Source organism: Salminus brasiliensis, chromosome 1, assembly GCF_030463535.1.
Source record: "Salminus brasiliensis chromosome 1, fSalBra1.hap2, whole genome shotgun sequence".
Classification (NCBI taxonomy): Eukaryota; Metazoa; Chordata; class Actinopteri; order Characiformes; family Bryconidae; genus Salminus; species Salminus brasiliensis.
The window spans coordinates 26,583,878-26,602,070 of NC_132878.1; the positions used below are offsets into that span (position 1 = coordinate 26,583,878).

General features: G+C 40.4%; 2 protein-coding genes across 2 annotated transcripts; one reads left to right on the forward strand and one right to left on the reverse strand.

Moving 5' to 3' along the window:
- Positions 1–1,038: 1,038 nt before the first annotated feature.
- LOC140574453 (uncharacterized) lies at positions 1,039–9,138 on the reverse strand. The gene is made up of 3 exons (XM_072694292.1): positions 8,226–9,138; positions 4,034–4,205; positions 1,039–3,689 (listed from the first exon to the last, which is right to left on the reverse strand). The coding sequence occupies exons 2-3, from the start codon at positions 4,194–4,196 to the stop codon at positions 3,022–3,024; spliced, it is 831 nt and encodes a 276-aa protein (XP_072550393.1). The 5' UTR covers positions 4,197–4,205; positions 8,226–9,138; the 3' UTR covers positions 1,039–3,021.
- A 1,718-nt stretch (positions 9,139–10,856) lies between these two features.
- hmgn7 (high mobility group nucleosomal binding domain 7) lies at positions 10,857–18,193 on the forward strand. Its single transcript, XM_072676581.1, is given in 6 exon segments — positions 10,857–11,020; positions 12,321–12,347; positions 12,505–12,534; positions 13,502–13,549; positions 14,718–14,828; positions 17,225–18,193. Coding segments are annotated over 6 exon segments (291 nt in total). The 5' UTR covers positions 10,857–11,005; the 3' UTR covers positions 17,285–18,193.

Sequence of the window (18,193 nt, forward strand, 5' to 3'; positions counted from 1 at the left end):
GTGGGCCAATGTAGTGTTAGGAGTCTTGCCCAAGGACTCTTATTGCTGTAGTGCAGGATAGTCACCCAGACTGGGAATCAAACCCCAGTCTCCCACATGGTGTAGTAGCTCAATGGCAGGTACTGGTGTTATCTGTTGCACCACACCAACCAGCATTTCAATGTGTGACAATGGTGTCTATTGCAACCACAGCCAAAAGCCAACCGGTTCTGAGTCTCTATCGTGGAATTTTGAGTATATTCACTTTTTACACATTGTTATCTACACATATACTACACACTCAAAAACTAGTTGTAGTGTTAGTAATTTGTACATTCAGTAACAAGAGCGTTAGCGAGGTCAGGATGTTGGATGATCCCTAGCATAGAACCTCTGAAGACATGTCATGTCAAAGAGTCAGCATATGAACATTGCTACATCCATGCGACCGTGCGCTTAGCATTGTGCAACACTGAAATTACAATACACAGAATTAAGTTGACTACCAAACTTCTACATTGTTGTAGCTACTCAAAAGATGGCCAACAGCCTCCAAGCCTTACCGCCACGGCACACTGGGCTGCAGCATATATAGGTTGAAAAGCCCTGGCCTACATCACACAATGTAGCCCCATTACTTTCCCTGTACCGTTTGTAATCTGCTGAAAAAATCTACAGTTACAGTCATGTGACTCAGGCCTTTTATTAACTTCTGCTGTTCCTCCGACTAACCTATGTATTGTTAGTATTAGCATTTAAGTTCTGGCTTAAACACTGATATGTGAAGCTTTATGAACAGATATAGACAGTCTGCTTGTAACACCATACAGTCAAAAACATTCCCTGAATAAATCTGTATAGTTTTTTATAGTTATCGTGTTAGCAATTTGCTCAGCTGATTTTAATAAGTGCAATACCAGAGAATTTAAAATATACACCACATTGGGAGAACATATGGCTTACTACCATAGCATAGCCTATATTTCAGCTAAAGTTTTATATATTAGCTTTGATTTACTCTGTCTCTGTGTTATAGACAATACCACAGAAAATCATTCTGACATCCAAATCTCTTTAATTTGGAGTTGGGACACAGTTTCAACACAGTTTCAACACAAATACAAATGTTGAGGAAAAACAATGATTTGGGTTTTTTTCCCCACAGCACAGAAATGGGTCATTAAAACATAGTACACATGCTGGGTTCGGACCCAGCATCTGATTCCTATATAAATAACCCAACAGGCTGGGTCATAAGAGTTACTCCAATATATGTTTACTTTGACTGACCACAAATTACTTTCCTGTTTGATTCAGTTGTTTTTTTATTTTTTAATTTTTATTTTAACATTATGTATAGTCTTACATTTCTTAATAGAATGAACTACTTAGGTCTGACAGGAGGCCTAAAAGTTCATGTAATAGTCAGTATTAAAACATCTATATTTAATTTCTGTCAGTCGTGACTCCTGTTCTCCAGCTCCAAAACTACTCAGCACTGTGGAAATAACCCAGCTTTGGTGCTTCTTACAATCACAGCCTCTCACAAAAAACTGCAAAGCCAATCTTGTAAGCCATGTGGGTTAGGGAGACGGGATTCATTGGCCACTTTTCTTCTGCAGGGTTAAACTGTGTGTCGACAAGTACACTTTAGTGCACTGTAGTATAATAAAGGTTAGCATTCTTGAGTTAGCTACGGGCCTCGTCCAACAGTGCAGCCCCCTGCTGGACAACAGTACCGCAGCGTTAGCACAGCCTGGCTCACTTAGTGAAAGCTAGTAGAACCTTCTCAAGGCAAATATTAAAGAAGTAAATTGTAGGGTTTCTGTATTAAAAGCTGGTGTATAACATCTGTGCTGGACTGGTCTTTTATGCCAGGACTATGGCTATAGCTATTCGTTAGCATACTGCTTGCCGAAGTTGTCACACACTTCAGTTCAGATTCAAACAGACTATGTGGCATGCTACAAATGGATTCTTTGGCATGATAAGACAAATTGAGACAAGTGTGAACAGATAAGTGATGGCCTCAGTGAGTTAGCTTGCATTAGTTAGCTATTGTAGAGGCTAATGAAGAGGCCATTGTAGAGAAGAGATCTGTTAACTTAACTGTTTGCATACCAAATACATTGACTCGATCCTGACAGACCGTTGTATTTTAATTTCTGACGCTAGAGACAAATCAGTAGTCGCTGGACATTGGATACCCAATTCTGTGCCCTTGCAATGACCCAACAGGCTCATCCCAGTATTTGGGTAGCAGATAATCCAGCATTTTTAGAGATGGAGAGTATGGAGGAAAAGCAATACCACATCATCAATGTCAAACACCAAAATCAAATCAGTAGTCACTGGATACTGGATACCCAATTTGCAATAACTTATATAAGATTATAGCAAAACAATACATTAAAAAACCCCACATCAAAACAAGTGATGGACATACAACAGGGGTTCTGACAGTATTACTCCAATGCTATGACAATGCTCAAGGAGGAGACTCTAACATTATAGTCCTTGTGCTAGCTTGTCCTTTCAGTTGTGATCATGTCTTTCTCATGAAACCTGCCAAGATGGAGAAGAAGACATACAAGAAGAAGTGGTTTGTCCCCCATTGCTTCTGTAAGAGCCTCTGCTCTTCCAGGAAGGTTTTAAACTAGCATTAGTGAGGTCAGGTACTGTTGTTGGATGAGTAGTTCTGTAACTTCAACTCATCCCAAAGGGTATTGGATGGAGCTCATTGCAGAAAATGCTGTTCTACAGCCCTGGGCGCTTTATATGTCCCTCCAGCCTATGCTTGGCATTGGACACGGTCACCTTAGGCTCATGTGCAGATGCTGTGCTCAACTGTGTGAGCGCAACTTAACAACTATGTGAGCAATGTGTGCACCTTAAAATAGCTGAATTCACTTGTTTGAAGGGCTGTCTGGATAATTTTGAACATATACAGGTGCATTCCTGAAAAATGTTAGGAGAAGCAGTCAATCAATGTGAATTTTGCACTGATTTCTGAAGCTAGTTCAGTGCTGGATGTGAGTGTGTTTAGGATTTTGGCTCCTGAGGATACGAAATCCGCAGCACAGGTGAACTAAAGTGAGAAGTGGGCGGGGCTGAACAGGTGCTCAGGTATCGTACACTGCTGTGAGAGGAGCTCAAGTCCATTCTGTCTCCCTGACTGGTCATCTGGTTGTCGGATGTGCGGATGTTGGCAGGGACAAGTGTTGGAACAACACTAACTGTTAGCGAGGAAGAGGCACACCGCGCCAGGCTGTCTTGCATGTGCTGGCGATACACCTCCATCAGCTGGTTCTCCAGATAGCCATTTAGCATTGAGTTGGTTAGCCTGGGCTCTGAATCTGGGCCTTTCATGCTCTCAATCACCAGGTAGCCCTCATCAGGCTTAGCCTGGGAATCAGCTTCCTTTCCAGTTTCCTCTATGACCTCGAGGGACCCAAGGTCCTGGGATTGCAGGAATGGACCATGGGATTGAGACATGAGGTGTACTGGGTTATGTGGCTGGTGAGGACCCCTGAGGGTGTCCCCTGCCAACTGCAGATCAGGGTAGGCCTTGTAAAAGCTTGGGCAACTCCCAGAGACGTAGAGCTCCATGCCCCAGTGTTCCTCCACACTGTAGCTGGGGATGGTGAGGGCCTTGCTAGGTGCTGAAGTTAGGTGAAGCCCGGGCTTCTCTCTGCCTTCAGGCCGACTAGCTAGCAAGGAAGAAGAAACATATTTTAGAGGAAATTGCATATGCTAGTTATTTAGTTTAACCATGTTTAACTGCATGCCGAAGCCAACATATTTATGTCAAACATCATAGAGTTAGTTTTAGACTTGTTTAAGTGGATTCCAACATTATTATAGACTGTTAACTCAATCAAAAATGTGTTAATAAGTCAACTTGTTTACTGTTATTTGTTAAGTGCAGGGAAATGCAACATAATTGTTGTCCATAGTAAACAACAACAGCAGACACAGCAGAAAGAGACTGGATTGAAGAGCAACAGAGTATTCCTTTCATTTTAGCCATTTCTCCATTACCCATAATGCTCACCTCTCATGGCCCGTGGCGTCAGGGGTGATTTAGAGGTCATATGAGTCATGGTGGTTTCAGGTGGAGGTGCAGTGCGTGAGTGTGTGTTCTGGTCCCGGAGAGCAGTGTGTTCAGGGCTTTCCTGTGTGTAGTTCAGAACGTGGAGGAAAGCTTCACCAAGCATGATGGTAATCTAAAGGGAAAAACACACACACAAATTCACACATGAATTTACAGAATTTACAGCAATTCTATACATAGTCAGAGTAGAAGGAATGCACCAGCAAGCTCAGCAACACCAAAAAAATGGAAGACACAGAATATCAGTGAATAAGACATCATCTAGTCAAGTCAAGAACACTCTAGAGGAAGTAGGCGTATAAATGTCAGTCTCCAATCAAAAGATGCCTTCATGAAAGTAAATACAGCATGTTCACCTCCAGATGCAACAGGAATTTCAGATTACACTGACAGAACCATTTAAAAAGCTTGATCAGTTCTTTAAAAAACTTCTCTTAACAGATGAAAGCAGGATCAATTGTGAAACTGGGCCACTGGTGTTTACTGATAATGTGGCTGTTGATAAAAGTAGCAGTATGAATTCTGAAGCGTACAGAGCTATTATCAGGCTCAGATTCAGTCAAATGCTGCAAAACTGATAGGACGGTGCTTCTCAATGTGGATGAATAATGACCTGAAACAAACCACAAAAAGGTTTCTTAAGACAAAGAAATGTAATGTTCTAAAGCAGTCGAGTCAGTCATCTAACCAGTTTTTACTTACTAAAGACATAACTTAAGGAAGAAAGACCCACAAACAAGCAGTGACTCAACAAAGAAAACTTCCAGACTTCAGACAGTACTATGTATCTGTAAAGTGGCTATAATTCCTAAATGGTTCATGCAATGTTACTGTTGAACCCATTGAATTAAATCTGCACTTCAATCACATGCTGCTTCAGTTAAAATCTTTTGTGGTTTAAAGAGACGAAATTACAAAAACAGTGTCACTGTCCAAATACTTGACAGACCTGACGATACAAACACAAGCATGCTCATACTTATCCACACACAAACACACACTTCAACATTTTGGTCTTGTGTGTGATAAAGCCGAATTCAAACACACTTCTGATTGCCTGCAGGCTTTTGAGCAGAAGCTTTTTTTAATGAACAGTTTATTTATTTTATTTCAGTGACACATGGCCAAACAGCAGTTAAAATGTTGTAATAAGTCTTGTGGTAACTGATCACAGTCGATTGAAAATGACTAAATATTGAACCATACACACATAAGCTTGAGTACTACCAGCCCCGGTCTATAACTTTCATTTGTCCATTTTTAGGTTTAAGAGGGAATTCATTTTTTACATTGGTTTAATTTTTTTTTTTTTTTTTTTGCATGAGGATATAAAACTCTTTTGTGTGACAAATATGCAAAAATGGAGGCTAAAATGGCTTTTCATAGCACTGCAAGCAAGTCTATTTGAGATTATGTGTTGCAGCTCCACACAGTTTAAGACCAGCGTGTGAGGCATGCAGTTAGCACTATGCTAAATGGTGGGGTATGCACATCCTTTGCTTGTTGCTTAGCCTAGTAGCCTTGTAGCTCCAGTGTGAAATTATATAAGACACCAAACATGTCTTGCCTAAGGAAAGTAAGGGAAAAGGTTGGATAAATAGGATTGTATCCACTATTTATTTATGCCTAGCTGTCAGGATTTCATCCAAAGCATCAAGATCTGGTGCTACCTCACTGCGGAACTGAGTGGGCCAATTCTGATTGGTTGCACACACCACATATAAAGAAAAATACCTCCCACATTGTCACATCTCTGTGATTTATTTTTTCTATTTGCTGAAAGGAAATGACTGACTTGTGTTTGAAACACACCACCCCCTTTCCCCAAAATCCCACTGCAGTGTTGAGGTTATAGTGAGCCGTATGACTTTACACACCCAATCAGAAATCACTGCACCCGAGAGGCCAGTCTCTACCTAAACTGCAGCCCTGCAGGTCCAGGAGAAAAATCCCTCTAAACGATAAGACAAACACAGTGTCCAGTTGAAAGTGAGTCCCCTATTGGAATTGTAGTACTGAAAATTTATGCCTGTGGTTAGATTAACATATGAGTATTAGCTTCTGTTAAAGGAGCAAACTTCAGACTCCAATCAAGTCTTGGCTGGTTGGCTACACTTGGGGTAAAGAGGGGGGGTGTATACATTTAATACATTATTATCCAATGAGAGCAGCATATCTTTGGAAGTGGTAACCACTCCATTTTTGCACTGCTGATGCCTGTGTGGCGTATTATACCAGCCACATGCAGCAAGTGTTTAAAATGCAGTTACAGCATCACAATACCTAGTTTAGCTAAAGTTATTAAATGCTCAAGCTGAGACTACACGGAAGTTACAGATCCAATTACTTTTAAAAATAAAAAAACTCTGATTAGCAATTTTGCCAAACCCTTAATCTTTAACTTTTCTGTAAATCCCAATAACTGCTCTATATGTACCTGCATCTACACAACCAGTGGTCAAACTGCTTTCGAGAGAGAGAGAGAAAGAGAGAAGATGGTGATTGAGCCTAAAAGGTCACCGGGCAGCCAACGTGCTCGGAAGAAAGTGCTGTGTACCTGACTCTGATGCATTGGCCAGCAGATGCCAGTGCCGGCAAGCATTGCACTGGAGTGATGTAGGGAGAAAGCGCCGTCTACTCACCCTGGAGAGAGCAAGGCCAATTATGCTGTCCCGGCTGCTGATGGCTAGCAGCATGACTGGGATTCGAACTAGCGATTTGTCATTATAAAGAACAACTGTCAGATTCAAATGATGTCAGTTATGTAAGGTTTTAGGACAGCAAGTAAATACAAAAAAAAGTCATAAAATGGACCAAATATTCTGAAATCTCCAAATCAATAATCAGATTAACAAACCAAAAGTACTGAAAAGTGTCCAGAATTTTTTTTTAAGCTGACTGGTTCTTTTATTTATGTTTTTTTTAATATGGTCATGAGAACTGCCAAATAAAAACTGAAAGAAGTTGATTTGTCCAAATCTAGGCTATTAAGGTTATGTATTGGTTTTGTGTGTCAGTGTCCTATTTATTGAAAACCAACATATGGTCATCCTAATATAAAAGCTACAGCCTGAAAGCTTTATATAATAAAAGCTTGTTATTTGAAGTTGTATTGAACCTGAAAGGTTTACGTTTGCCAGCAGATAGTAACAGCTCAAAACTCAATTTGGACTTGCACCCTAGAGACATGAGACTTGACTTGGAACTCTGGACTCAGGAACAGACTCAAGTCAAAACCCACAAAGACAAAGTTTCATGAAATCTATTAAAAGTGTGTCCAGTTAGCACTATGGTAATCTAAAGACGTCTTATGACGTTCAAAGAACGTTGAAGAATGTCGTTAACTTCCTTATTTTCTGTAACCGTGAAAAATCATTGTAAGTTTACTGCATGAAAGAGAGTGAGTAAGCACCAGGACAGTGTTCTGTCATTTCATAACCACACCAGATTATTTTAAGAGTGCACCGTTTACAGAGAAACCAAAGCCCAAGAAGCTCAAATCTCAGAAACAAAAAGAAGAATTTGTCTACGTCTGTGCCTCTTTTGGCAATGGCTGGGGGTTTATTGCAAGATTAGTAGAGCTTAAAGCAGTTTCATTATAAATATGGATGCACATAGGCATTGTAATCACATCAGTATTGACAAATAATTGCTTCATAAAAGCTAGAAACTTTGAACATGGTTACATTTCAGTGCAATTTTAAGCTGATCTTTGATGATGTATTTACTGAACTTCAGAATGTTTAGGTGACACTAAACAACTACCCTACTAAACAACTATCTGCGTGAACTTTTCTCCAAAAACATTGGGAAACTAAATGAATAATTATGAACTGTATGATAATTAGGATGGTCTGAACACTTTCACTACACTTTCAGTTCACTTTCAGTCGCTAAGCCCTGAACTATTCCTGCTGTCAATTGATCAATTTATAGATAAACCAGCCAGTCGAGTGGAAGTGCAGTTAGACGAGGTAGCAGGTTGTCAATAGCTGTTATGCAATAACACATGTAATTGCAAGCGACAGGGTCTACTCTATAAGCCTACACAGTGTATACACACTGGAATCTAGCTTAGTAATGAATACTCATGCTTGGAGTTCAGACTAGAGAGAAAGAGAGTAGGGCCTACCAGCTTTGAAGAGACCAGACTGGGTTGTGAAGTTCTGCTGCTCACAAATAATTAGTACTCGTCTTCATTCAGTCAGCTCGGTCACCATCAGACGGTTTATTCAGTCTGCACATCTGTCTATCCTCGATGTCCACTTCTGCTGTTTCACAAATACAAACTCACACACTCTGTCAGACGAACGCTTCTCTGCTCCAGCCCGTGTAGATAAAGAGGAAGCACGAGCAGATTGGCTGTACACATAAACGCACACGCACACACATACACACACCCCAGCATGCACACCGTCTACTTATGGAGTTTAAAGCAGAACTGAGAAAAAGAAAGGCCTCACTCACTCACTCTCTCACACACACACTCCTATGCACACACCTCAGTCAGTGTGAAAAACACACACACATTTGCAGCAGAGCGGAAAGAGAGGGGGTGCTTTATTTAACTGTGATTTAGAGTACAGGGCACTTCTAAAAAGGTGAAATGGTTAAAGGAGCTCCAAATAAATCTGACCCCATTGTTCTCAAACGTGAACACGACGAGGGTGTAACTCACACCAGGGACGCTGTGGAAATGACTGCACCGAGGCCTTATGACAAGCTCGATTTGGTCCCCAACACTTCTTGAATGGGTATACTGTTAAACATCTTTAATTGGATCATTAAGAACAGTTCTGTAGTTGTGTGTTTGCTGAAGTAATCAAGTTGCTAAACTGACCGCAGGTGAATGCAGTGGGCAAGTGCTTTCTGACAACAGGTTATTAGGACCAATGTAACCTTCTAGTTTTGACCCAGTCTGGTATGACTTAAACTGGTCCATAAAAAGGTGCCATTATGTAGAATAGCATGATATTTTTATTTCTGACCAACATACAGATGCCAGGTAACTTATCTTGGCAGTGTGTTCAGGAGAGCATATCTGATATCCCTCTCTTTGTATGGGTAAAAATGGCCCTCCCTCTCCCCCCACCACTCGCGATGCTAGGCAAAATGGGCCTCCGTTAGCTGATGTAACTCTAGTGACATTGCATTAACTGCAGTCTGAAGACATTCACCTTTCAGTCAAGGGAATTGGCAATGAAACTGGGAGGAGAAAAGTTTAACAGCTCTCATCTTTTTTACAACCTTAACTATATTCATCTCGATTAGCCGTAGTGTAGATGAATAGATGGTGGCATGTGAGAACGTTGTCATTGGAAATTGTAATTTACAGATCATTGAATGAGACCAAATACAATCAAATGTTATGCCAAATGTTTGGTAATGTCCATAACTCTCTTTGGAAACACAGTGACTGAATGATATGTGACTTTCCTTTCTTGTTATTATCAAACCAAATCACGTTCTGTACTACCTGGGATCTTACATTTACAGCATTTAGCTGACGCGCTTATCCAGAGCGACTTACAAGGTTACTCATATTACAGAAGTGGGACAACGTAATGTTAGGAGCATAGTCACCCAGGCCGGAAATCAAACCCCAGTCACCCACTTGGTGCGGTATCTCACTGGCCGGTAGGGGTGTTACCGGTTGCGCCACACCAACCACATCTTTACTGAGAAACACATATGAACGGTTGTTGACGCTATGTAAAGTCAGCTAAATATAGTTTTTTTTAACCTATCTTTTATTTAACCATTTGTTTTTGCCCTGCCCTCATTTTTGTACCCAGCATTTTCCAAAACAGAGTTACACCCAAACTAGTTAGAAGTCACAAGTGACTCACCAACTTTAACACGTTTATTTACTTTAAAGCATCTATCCTGTCTTTAAAACGCCAGTCAGGAGGATTTTCAAATGAAGTAAACCATTAACATATACATGTACATATATTTTTTGTGCTGTACTTTTAGCAGAACTGGGTTTTATACAGTCTCCAGATGTTTAAATTTGTATAACAGATTACACACAATGCTAATTGTCAATAGAGGAGTTTCCATGTGGAGTTAGCTAACAGTGAACTACAGAATTAGATTAGGATGGCACCCATTAAATTAAATTAAATTACTATCTAAGTAGGCTCTCCTAGTTGTTCTTTGAGTTTCCATGGCTCTATAAAATAAATAAATAAATAAATAAATAGAGAGTACTTTGCTGACGAAATGTTTATAGACACCCCTGTTCGTCTTAAATCTACAACTTAAACTAAGGAGAAAACATCAAGCTAGTCTGCGGAAGGCCAGAAATCGCCTTTAACACGGCCCTAAAGGAGGCAGAGCTTCCCTCTGTGCCCCGACGGTTTATTAGGCAACAACTGCGGCCGCCATGATGACAACATGACATTTCACCGGGCTTCCTTTCAGGAACACACAGGGGTGAACGTGTGTTTCCTTTTTTTCGTTTTGTCCACACTCGAGCCAACCTAAAGTTTTACATCGTGCGATTAGTGCGTTCACAGACTAAAACGTCGACTCCATCCGCCTGTTGTGAGCAGAGCTTCGCCGTCGCGCTGTCTCCCTCTCTTCACCTTTAAAAGAAAATGTCGAGAGGTGTTTGGACGGGTCTCGCGCTCCTTCTCCTCCTCAGGATTTCGCGCGTAAAACGCAGCGCGAGTTCGGAGTGGCTCTTCTGCAGCGAGCAGAGGCCGCCTCGGATTGGCCAAGGCGGACGTCAATCACAGCTTGGTCGCACCCCCTCCCCCCCATTCAACCACTGGTTCTAATGTAGCCCAGCTTCACTGTTTACTACAGAATTAGTGCATAGCGGACGACAGTCTCCCTCATCTGTGAACTCCGAATCTTTAAACCTGTTAGTTTCGCGTAGAAGGAGAAAATTATCCAAAACTCAACATGCCCAAGAGAAAGGTATGTAGAATAGCCGAGCACGGCATGCGGATATACTTTTGTCCCTTACAAATCAGTCGTGAAATTAGGAAGCCCTCGAGACAACGAGGGTTTTTTTTTATAAAAATCCTGTCGACTTTTCTAGAATCTAATGGCGAAGATCGATGCGTCGTTATTTTTAAGATTTTTCTGGCAAATCGCCGTATTTTTCCTCGACGGCAGCGCGAATAGGGAGAGGTTTTTTCCTTGGCCAGCGCTTTCTCAAGCTCGGCTGTGGGCAGGAGTGAAATCTCCATGCCCGTGTAGCCGCAGCCATGCTGTACTTCCCTCGCTCCTGTCCATCTCGAAGGCAGTTGCGCGACAAAACGGCGGATTGTAAGCGCGATAGAGCGCGAACGACCCTCGAAGGGTCGCGAAAAAATACGGCGACGACCCCAATGCCCGAAATTGTAACGATGTCCTTCGGAGGACGTAGCATTAATAAACAATTTTAATATGTTTTCTTTGTTCGCCGTGGACGACAGGGTGCCATGGCGCCTTCTTGCCGCCAGATGGCACCGAAGAGGCGCGGTGATTGGGCGCCCCTCCCCCTTGGAGAACAGGAGTTGAGCCTCCGCCGCGAAATGTCTCCGTGCAGAATCGGGTGCACGTAAAAACCTGCACTTCCACACACCCGGCTAGATACTGCTGGACTCCGAAACGAACAGGTCGTGCAGGAATAGGCCGCCTTTGGAGGAAAGTTTTGAATTACACGCCCTCCCCGGTAAACAAAAGCGCGGGAGTTCAGCCTGGTGGGGTTGAGTTTGGGACGTAGCTAGCTAACATCAGGAGAGCGTCCCCGACTTGTTCCTGACTGTAGACGACTTACTCACGACGACCCCCCCCCCCCCCCCCCCCCCCTCTTCTGTCCTGTGGTTATTAAATATTCCCTTTAATGTAGCGCATATACGAGCCTCCTGGTGCATTTCATATTAGTACAGGTTGATGTGGTTGAGTTAGAAACGATGAGGTTAAAATACTGCTCGAATTAAGGTTAGTTCAGGACAGTCCCTCGACCCTGAGCCAGACAGCTAGCTAACTTTCTCTTTTGCTTTTCCAGCCAGTAAACGGAGCAGAAACAGCTCTAGAGTTCTCCAAATGAAACACTATGTCTTTCAGTACTGTGATTTCAAGCACATTGAGCAGAATAACTGGGTTACATTTTGAGTTTGGTGTTTATTATTATTATTATTATTTCTTGTAACTTTCAGCATTGGGCTAAGTGATGTAAAAAGTAACTAAACAACGTGACTAATGTGATTGTGTGTTTGTTTATTTGCAGGGAACTGATGGAGAGGTCAAAGAGGAGGTAAAAATTAAACATTGAAGATGAATTTTTGAATAATTTAACTGATTAAAAAAATAACATGGTTGTGGATCATTTGTGAGAAGAATACGTTTTTTTTTTGGTTATACACATGCTCACCTTGTCCCTGTGTGTGCTTGTGTTTTGCCCCCTCCCATAGCCTCAGAGAAGGTCTGCCAGGTTATCTGCAGTAAGTATCTATCTATCTCTCTCTCTCTCTCTCTCTCTCTCTCTCTCTGTTCTTCATTCATTTCCCTCCTGTTTTTTTTTTTTGTTTTTTTGTTTGTTTTTTACACTGCCTTTCTATACATGTACCTACACACAATGTGCTGTTATTACTAAGACCATTTTGTACATTTTGCTGAAACTCCGCTTTGGCAGGGGCAGGTTAGTGGCCAGGTTATTTCGTATAGAAATGTGTTTCACCAATGCCAGCCTTTATGTTCCCTCTCACTGCTCATGTAAGTGTTGTTTTAGCACATTAATGGCTTGATAAAGACTGTGTTAGAGCACTAAACTGTGCCTTGAGGGGCTGGACTTGAGGAATGCTAATCCAGGAACAGTAGAATGGTATATAATTCATGTTTTTGGTACAATTTGGGATATTGTTTTTAAAACTTCACTGAACACACTTATTACAGCTTAAACTACACTTACTACTTAAAGTAAACTATTTAGTAGTGGTTGGCATTGTGCAAGGTTTGCATTATTGGATTATTTTATTTGTTTGCTAAAAAAAAATACATTTTTAAAACAAACTCTTTTAAACTATTTAATTAAATATTTCTCTTATTCATAACAATCAACGGTGTACTTAGTTGTTTTACAGTACAGTGCATTTGTACACCTATAAAACTTATAAAGACTAAGTCTAAGGTCTATCGGTGGAATGAAAACAAAGCACCACTCAACCTGTTGATTCCTGTCCAGATTATTGTGCATCAGTTGTTGTAAAACAGGACATCAGCAGGAACACATTACAGCTCAGGACTAATGAAAACAATATGGCCACCATTCCCTCTTTCCAGCAGTATTGGATAGGACGAGATGGATCTTCTTTGCAAAGCGATTGCTTTGATATGCCGTGGTTTCTCTGCTAGTGATGCAGTAACCCCTTTTTGATGGTTGAATGAATTGCTTTTGTTTGTTGCCTATAGAAACCAGCTCCTCCCAAACCTGAACCCAAACCCAAGAAAACACCCAAGGTAAGAAGACAAACATCAAAAAGAACCTTGTCATTTACAATATACAGTTTTACAATTTACAATATACGGTGAAAATAACACTGCCCCAGGGTCCCTGTGTAATGGCACAAGACACGTCCAGTGTTTACAGAACCACACAGTTTACAGAGCGGAACATAGAGTAGATATTGTGCTATTTAACAAGATGACAGTTAAATAAATTATAATAGTACAGAATTAGAATACACCAAATGACCGTACAAGATGCACACAATGGTGCAAATAAACGGAACAGTACCATGCACCAGATTACAATGCAGTTGGTACACATTGTGTAATTACACAAGGCTTTGGAGTGCAGTATACTAAATGACAGTACAGTAAGTACACAAGACTTCATAATGCAAGTACTGTGCACACAATACCTTTACTGCAGTCCATTTCCATACAATAGTGCCAAAAAGTGCATTAAATTATAATACAGTAAACAAACATTGCTACAGAATCCACTAAATTGCAGTCAAATTACACACATGCAGTTCAGTAGAATATGCTGAATTATAGTACAAGTACATAAGAACGCATAATGCAGTTAAACACAACAGTGTAGTTTATTGTACTAAAGAACAATGGCGTTAACAATTGACAATAACAAACGACTGCACTGTAAATACACAGCACTGCAGTTAAACGTGACAAACATACAGTATGATAAGTTACAATATAGCAATTGAACAGTGCAAGACCTTGTAGTACAGTATCTAAATTATAATACAGTAAGTACACTTGTACCACACACCGTGCATTTCCTCAATACGTTGCAGTAAAATGTCTAATAATTATGTACACATTGCCTTAAAACATATGTTATATGTATCATAAGTGCAACTGTGCAATTACAACACGTTCAGGTACTAAACAGTAAGTAAAAAAAAAATAAAATAAAAGCCTAAATACTAATTTTTAGTGCAAATAGAGAATGAATGTAATGATGCACATATTGTCATGTTTGGTACAATTATTAGTTGGAATTTTAGTGATTGTGATTACTTTAATAGTGTATTGAAATCATTACACACTTAATAAGCAGGTATCAATGCAGCCCTTATCATAACCTGCACAATTCATTCCTCCTTAATGATTCAACGTTTGTTTTTCGTGTGTCTGTCTCTCTGATAGAAAGAGAAAGAAGTGAAACGAAAAAAAAAAGAAAGAAAGAAAGGACAAGAAGTCGAAGGCAAAGGCTGAGGAGGCCAAGGAAGAGAACCAGTCAGAAAACGGAGAGACCAAGACTAACGAGGTATGTATATATGGAAACCAGATCAAGATTTCCAATTTTTGGGAGAAGTTTCTTACAATATTTTTTTTAAGGGGGGGGGGGGCAGGTTAGACTTCAATGCTTATAAAATTTTGTAAGATACTTTATCATCATAGATTGTCAGTACAGCTGAAACAACATCTTTAGACTGATGCATTTGTTTACTTCTGTTTTTAGAGTGGCTCCCTTTACCTTATTTTTCCCCAGACAAGGGGGCAAGTGAATTCAAACTTCACTTCAAAGCACTAAAAGTCTGAAAACAATGTTCTTGTGGTCCTATGAATTTTTTTTCACGGGAATGCAAAAAGCAGAATATAGCCACGCAGTACATACAGAGCATACATCTTACAAGCGTAATGTGCCTTTCATGTTGTATTTATACATGTAGGCATAATACCTAGATACCAAGATGACAGAGCTTTCTAGTAATAATCCTAAAACCTCAGCATTGGCTGTTACTGATATTAAACCAATGTGTGGGTTTTTTATTTTTCTATTAAATACTAAGCTTTTACAAATGTACACAACGTTCAGTATTTGGTTAAATGTTCTCAAAACAAAATTATAACTGGTGGTGGGAATAAGGTCATTTACATTAGAAATGTGCAGGGAGTTTAAAAGGAAGTAATTGTAGTTCTTGTTCATTAAACAGAACCAAAGTATGTAGAGGAAAAAGGCGTGGGTATAAGTAAGATGTTTCGGGTCTGAAGGTTCGTATTCATTAATATTTTCATTTACGAATGTTAGTCTAGGATCAATTTGTCTTTTACATGCTTATAAAAAGCAGTTTTATTGGCTGAAAGAGTGTGATTACAAATTGATACGTGTTTTTCAAAATGGTGTAAGGGTGTACCAAACTGTAGAAGGTTAGGTATGTATTGAAGTTATAAAAATGAAAGCATGCAGTCCTGTGGCTTGTCAGTGTTTACAGTATTTCAGCATTTCAATATTATTTTCTGACCATATTTTCTAATTTTCTCTTTAAACACTTTACACCATTGTATGTTTTCATCTAAAATTAGCCCAAAAGTAGTTCCAGGAGATAATCACCACTAAATTTACATTTACATTTACATTTATGGCATTTAGCTGACGCTCTTATCCAGAGCGACTTACAAGGTAACTCATATTACAGAGGTGGGTCAGTGTAGTGTTAGGAGTCTTGCCCAAGGACTCTTATTGGTGTAGCGCAGCATAGTCACCCAGCCCGGGAATCGAACCCCAGTCTCCCACATGGTGTGGTAACTCTGTGGCAGGTAGTGGTGTTATCTGTTGCGCCACACCAACCACCGTTGATTTTACAGTTGAATTTACAGTTGAAACTATATTTAAACTTTTATATTAAGTTCAATCTAAAATCAAACCTGATAAGTCGTGTACTTCTAAGCCAGTCGGTAAAAGGTTGTAGCTTAGTTTTGAAGCTATACCTGCTAATGAGGTGGACATGTGAAGACTCCTGGAGAGAAGCTCAGTGTTGTATTGATCTGCTGAAGTGTTTCCAGCCTTACCGCTGTGGTCCACCTGCACTGCAGGTTCATGTTTGTCTTTTCACCTGGTATAATGATCAAGTCCTTTTGGAACTGAAGCTAGGGGGTCTTTTACAATGCAGTATTTTTAGCCAGGCAACTGACAGGAATAGTTGGTCCAAGCATTCTAACATGGCTCACAACAAATAAAATTAAAATTAACAAACTGGGAGAAATTGCTTAAAGCACCTACCTTTCCTTTCCAAAGAAGCTGCTCACATTCTCTCCCTTCCTACCATCATACAGTCTCTGCTTATCCGACAACCATATGTTTACTACATGGGCCAAACTCACAAAACGAATGCTCAGAAGGCTGTCCGGTAGAAGTAGAGAAGAGTGTTCTTATGGACTTCTGTTGTGCATCATCTGGTACTCCCCGTTGTGCCTGGATGAGAAACTCTGGGATGGGGATCCACCCAGAAACAAAACAAAACTACTTAGTACTGGTGACTTAAGACTGATTACATCTTCAGAGGTTTACTGGATTGGCTGATTTGGAATTCAGATTATCTGGCTAACAGACATTTGTGCAATGAAGATGCTCTACAAGAGCTCTAATGAGGAAAAACAAATGATAAATGTAAATGGCCATTATTGAAACTCGTTAGTTCATTTGCATTTTTGCCCTTCATGTCTATTTTCAGTGAAGCTAATTTTAAAAAATGAAACTTTAGAGGGTCTGGTGGACATTTATTGAAACCCCAAAAAAATCTTAAACTGTTACATATAATTTGTGCTTTTAGTGAATGTGCTGCCTTAATAATCACAGAAATGTTTAACACTGTGGTTAATTCTGATTGGTGCTGGCAACATGTACTGACCTGTGATTGGTCTGTTTTTGTCACCATGCAGGTTGAGAAGACTCCGGAGGCGGAGCCTGAGGAAGAGAAGGAGGAGACTAAGGCTGAGTAGCGCCCCGCCCATCCATCCACTCTCTTCTCTTTCCCCATCCGTCCGTCAACCTATCCTTCCCTCTCTCTCTCCCTCCCTCTCCCTCTCTCTCTCTCTCTCTCTCTCTCTCTCTCTCTCTCTCTCTCTCTCTCTCTCTCTCTCTCTCTCTCTCTCTCTCTCTCTCTCTCTCTCTCTCTCTCTCTCTCTCTCTCTCTATCTCTCTCTCTCTCTCTCTCTCTCCCCCTCTGTTTCAGCAGGTTCCTAGCCCCAAATGGATCCCTCTATCCACAACTGTCACCAGAGGAATATTTTTATCAACGATTTTGTAAATACTGTTCAGGTTTTTAGCACAAAAACAAAAAGCTAAAAGAAGGGGGTTTTCAGCCGTGATCTAAGTTGTCTCCAACATGAGAGGTGTGAAAAAGGTGGCGACTTTGGGTTTTGGTTTAGTTTTGTTTGTTTGATTTTTTTTTTTTTTTTTTTTTTTTTTCTCTCTCTTTTTAGTTGTTTTATTTTTTAAGCTGATGGTCTATATCTTGGTGTAGGAGTTAGAGGCGCTGGACCTGCGTCGGTGGTTGTGTGTGTGTGCGTGTGTCTGTGTGGATGTGTGTGTGTGTGTGTGTGCGCGTGTCTGTTAGTAATTGTGTCTTATCCTGGAGTTTGTGCCCTGTATGTTCTTAATTTGGGGTTTGTTTTATTTTCTTTTAAAAAAACAAAAATAAAAAACGGTTGTTTAGGAGAAAGAGGAATCAATGTGACAATTACACAAAACTAACGTTACATTCCAGGTGCCTCCTGGCTTTGGAAAGAATCATGCCACCAATGTGATCTGATGATGAAAAGTAGTCAAATGGTTAAAGGGAATTGTTTGTGGGGGGGAGGGGGGATTGTGAAGTTGTGTGAGACTTTTTTGAAATTGTGGGATAAAAA

Bases quoted from the DNA above. Each gene is read 5' to 3' on its own strand.
- LOC140574453 (XM_072694292.1), bottom strand. From the start codon at position 4,196: ATGCTTGGTGAAGCTTTCCTCCACGTTCTGAACTACACACAGGAAAGC. The intron at 3,690-4,033 runs GTGAGCATTATG...CTTCCTTGCTAG, and splicing joins GACGCCACGGGCCATGAGAG to CTAGTCGGCCTGAAGGCAGA.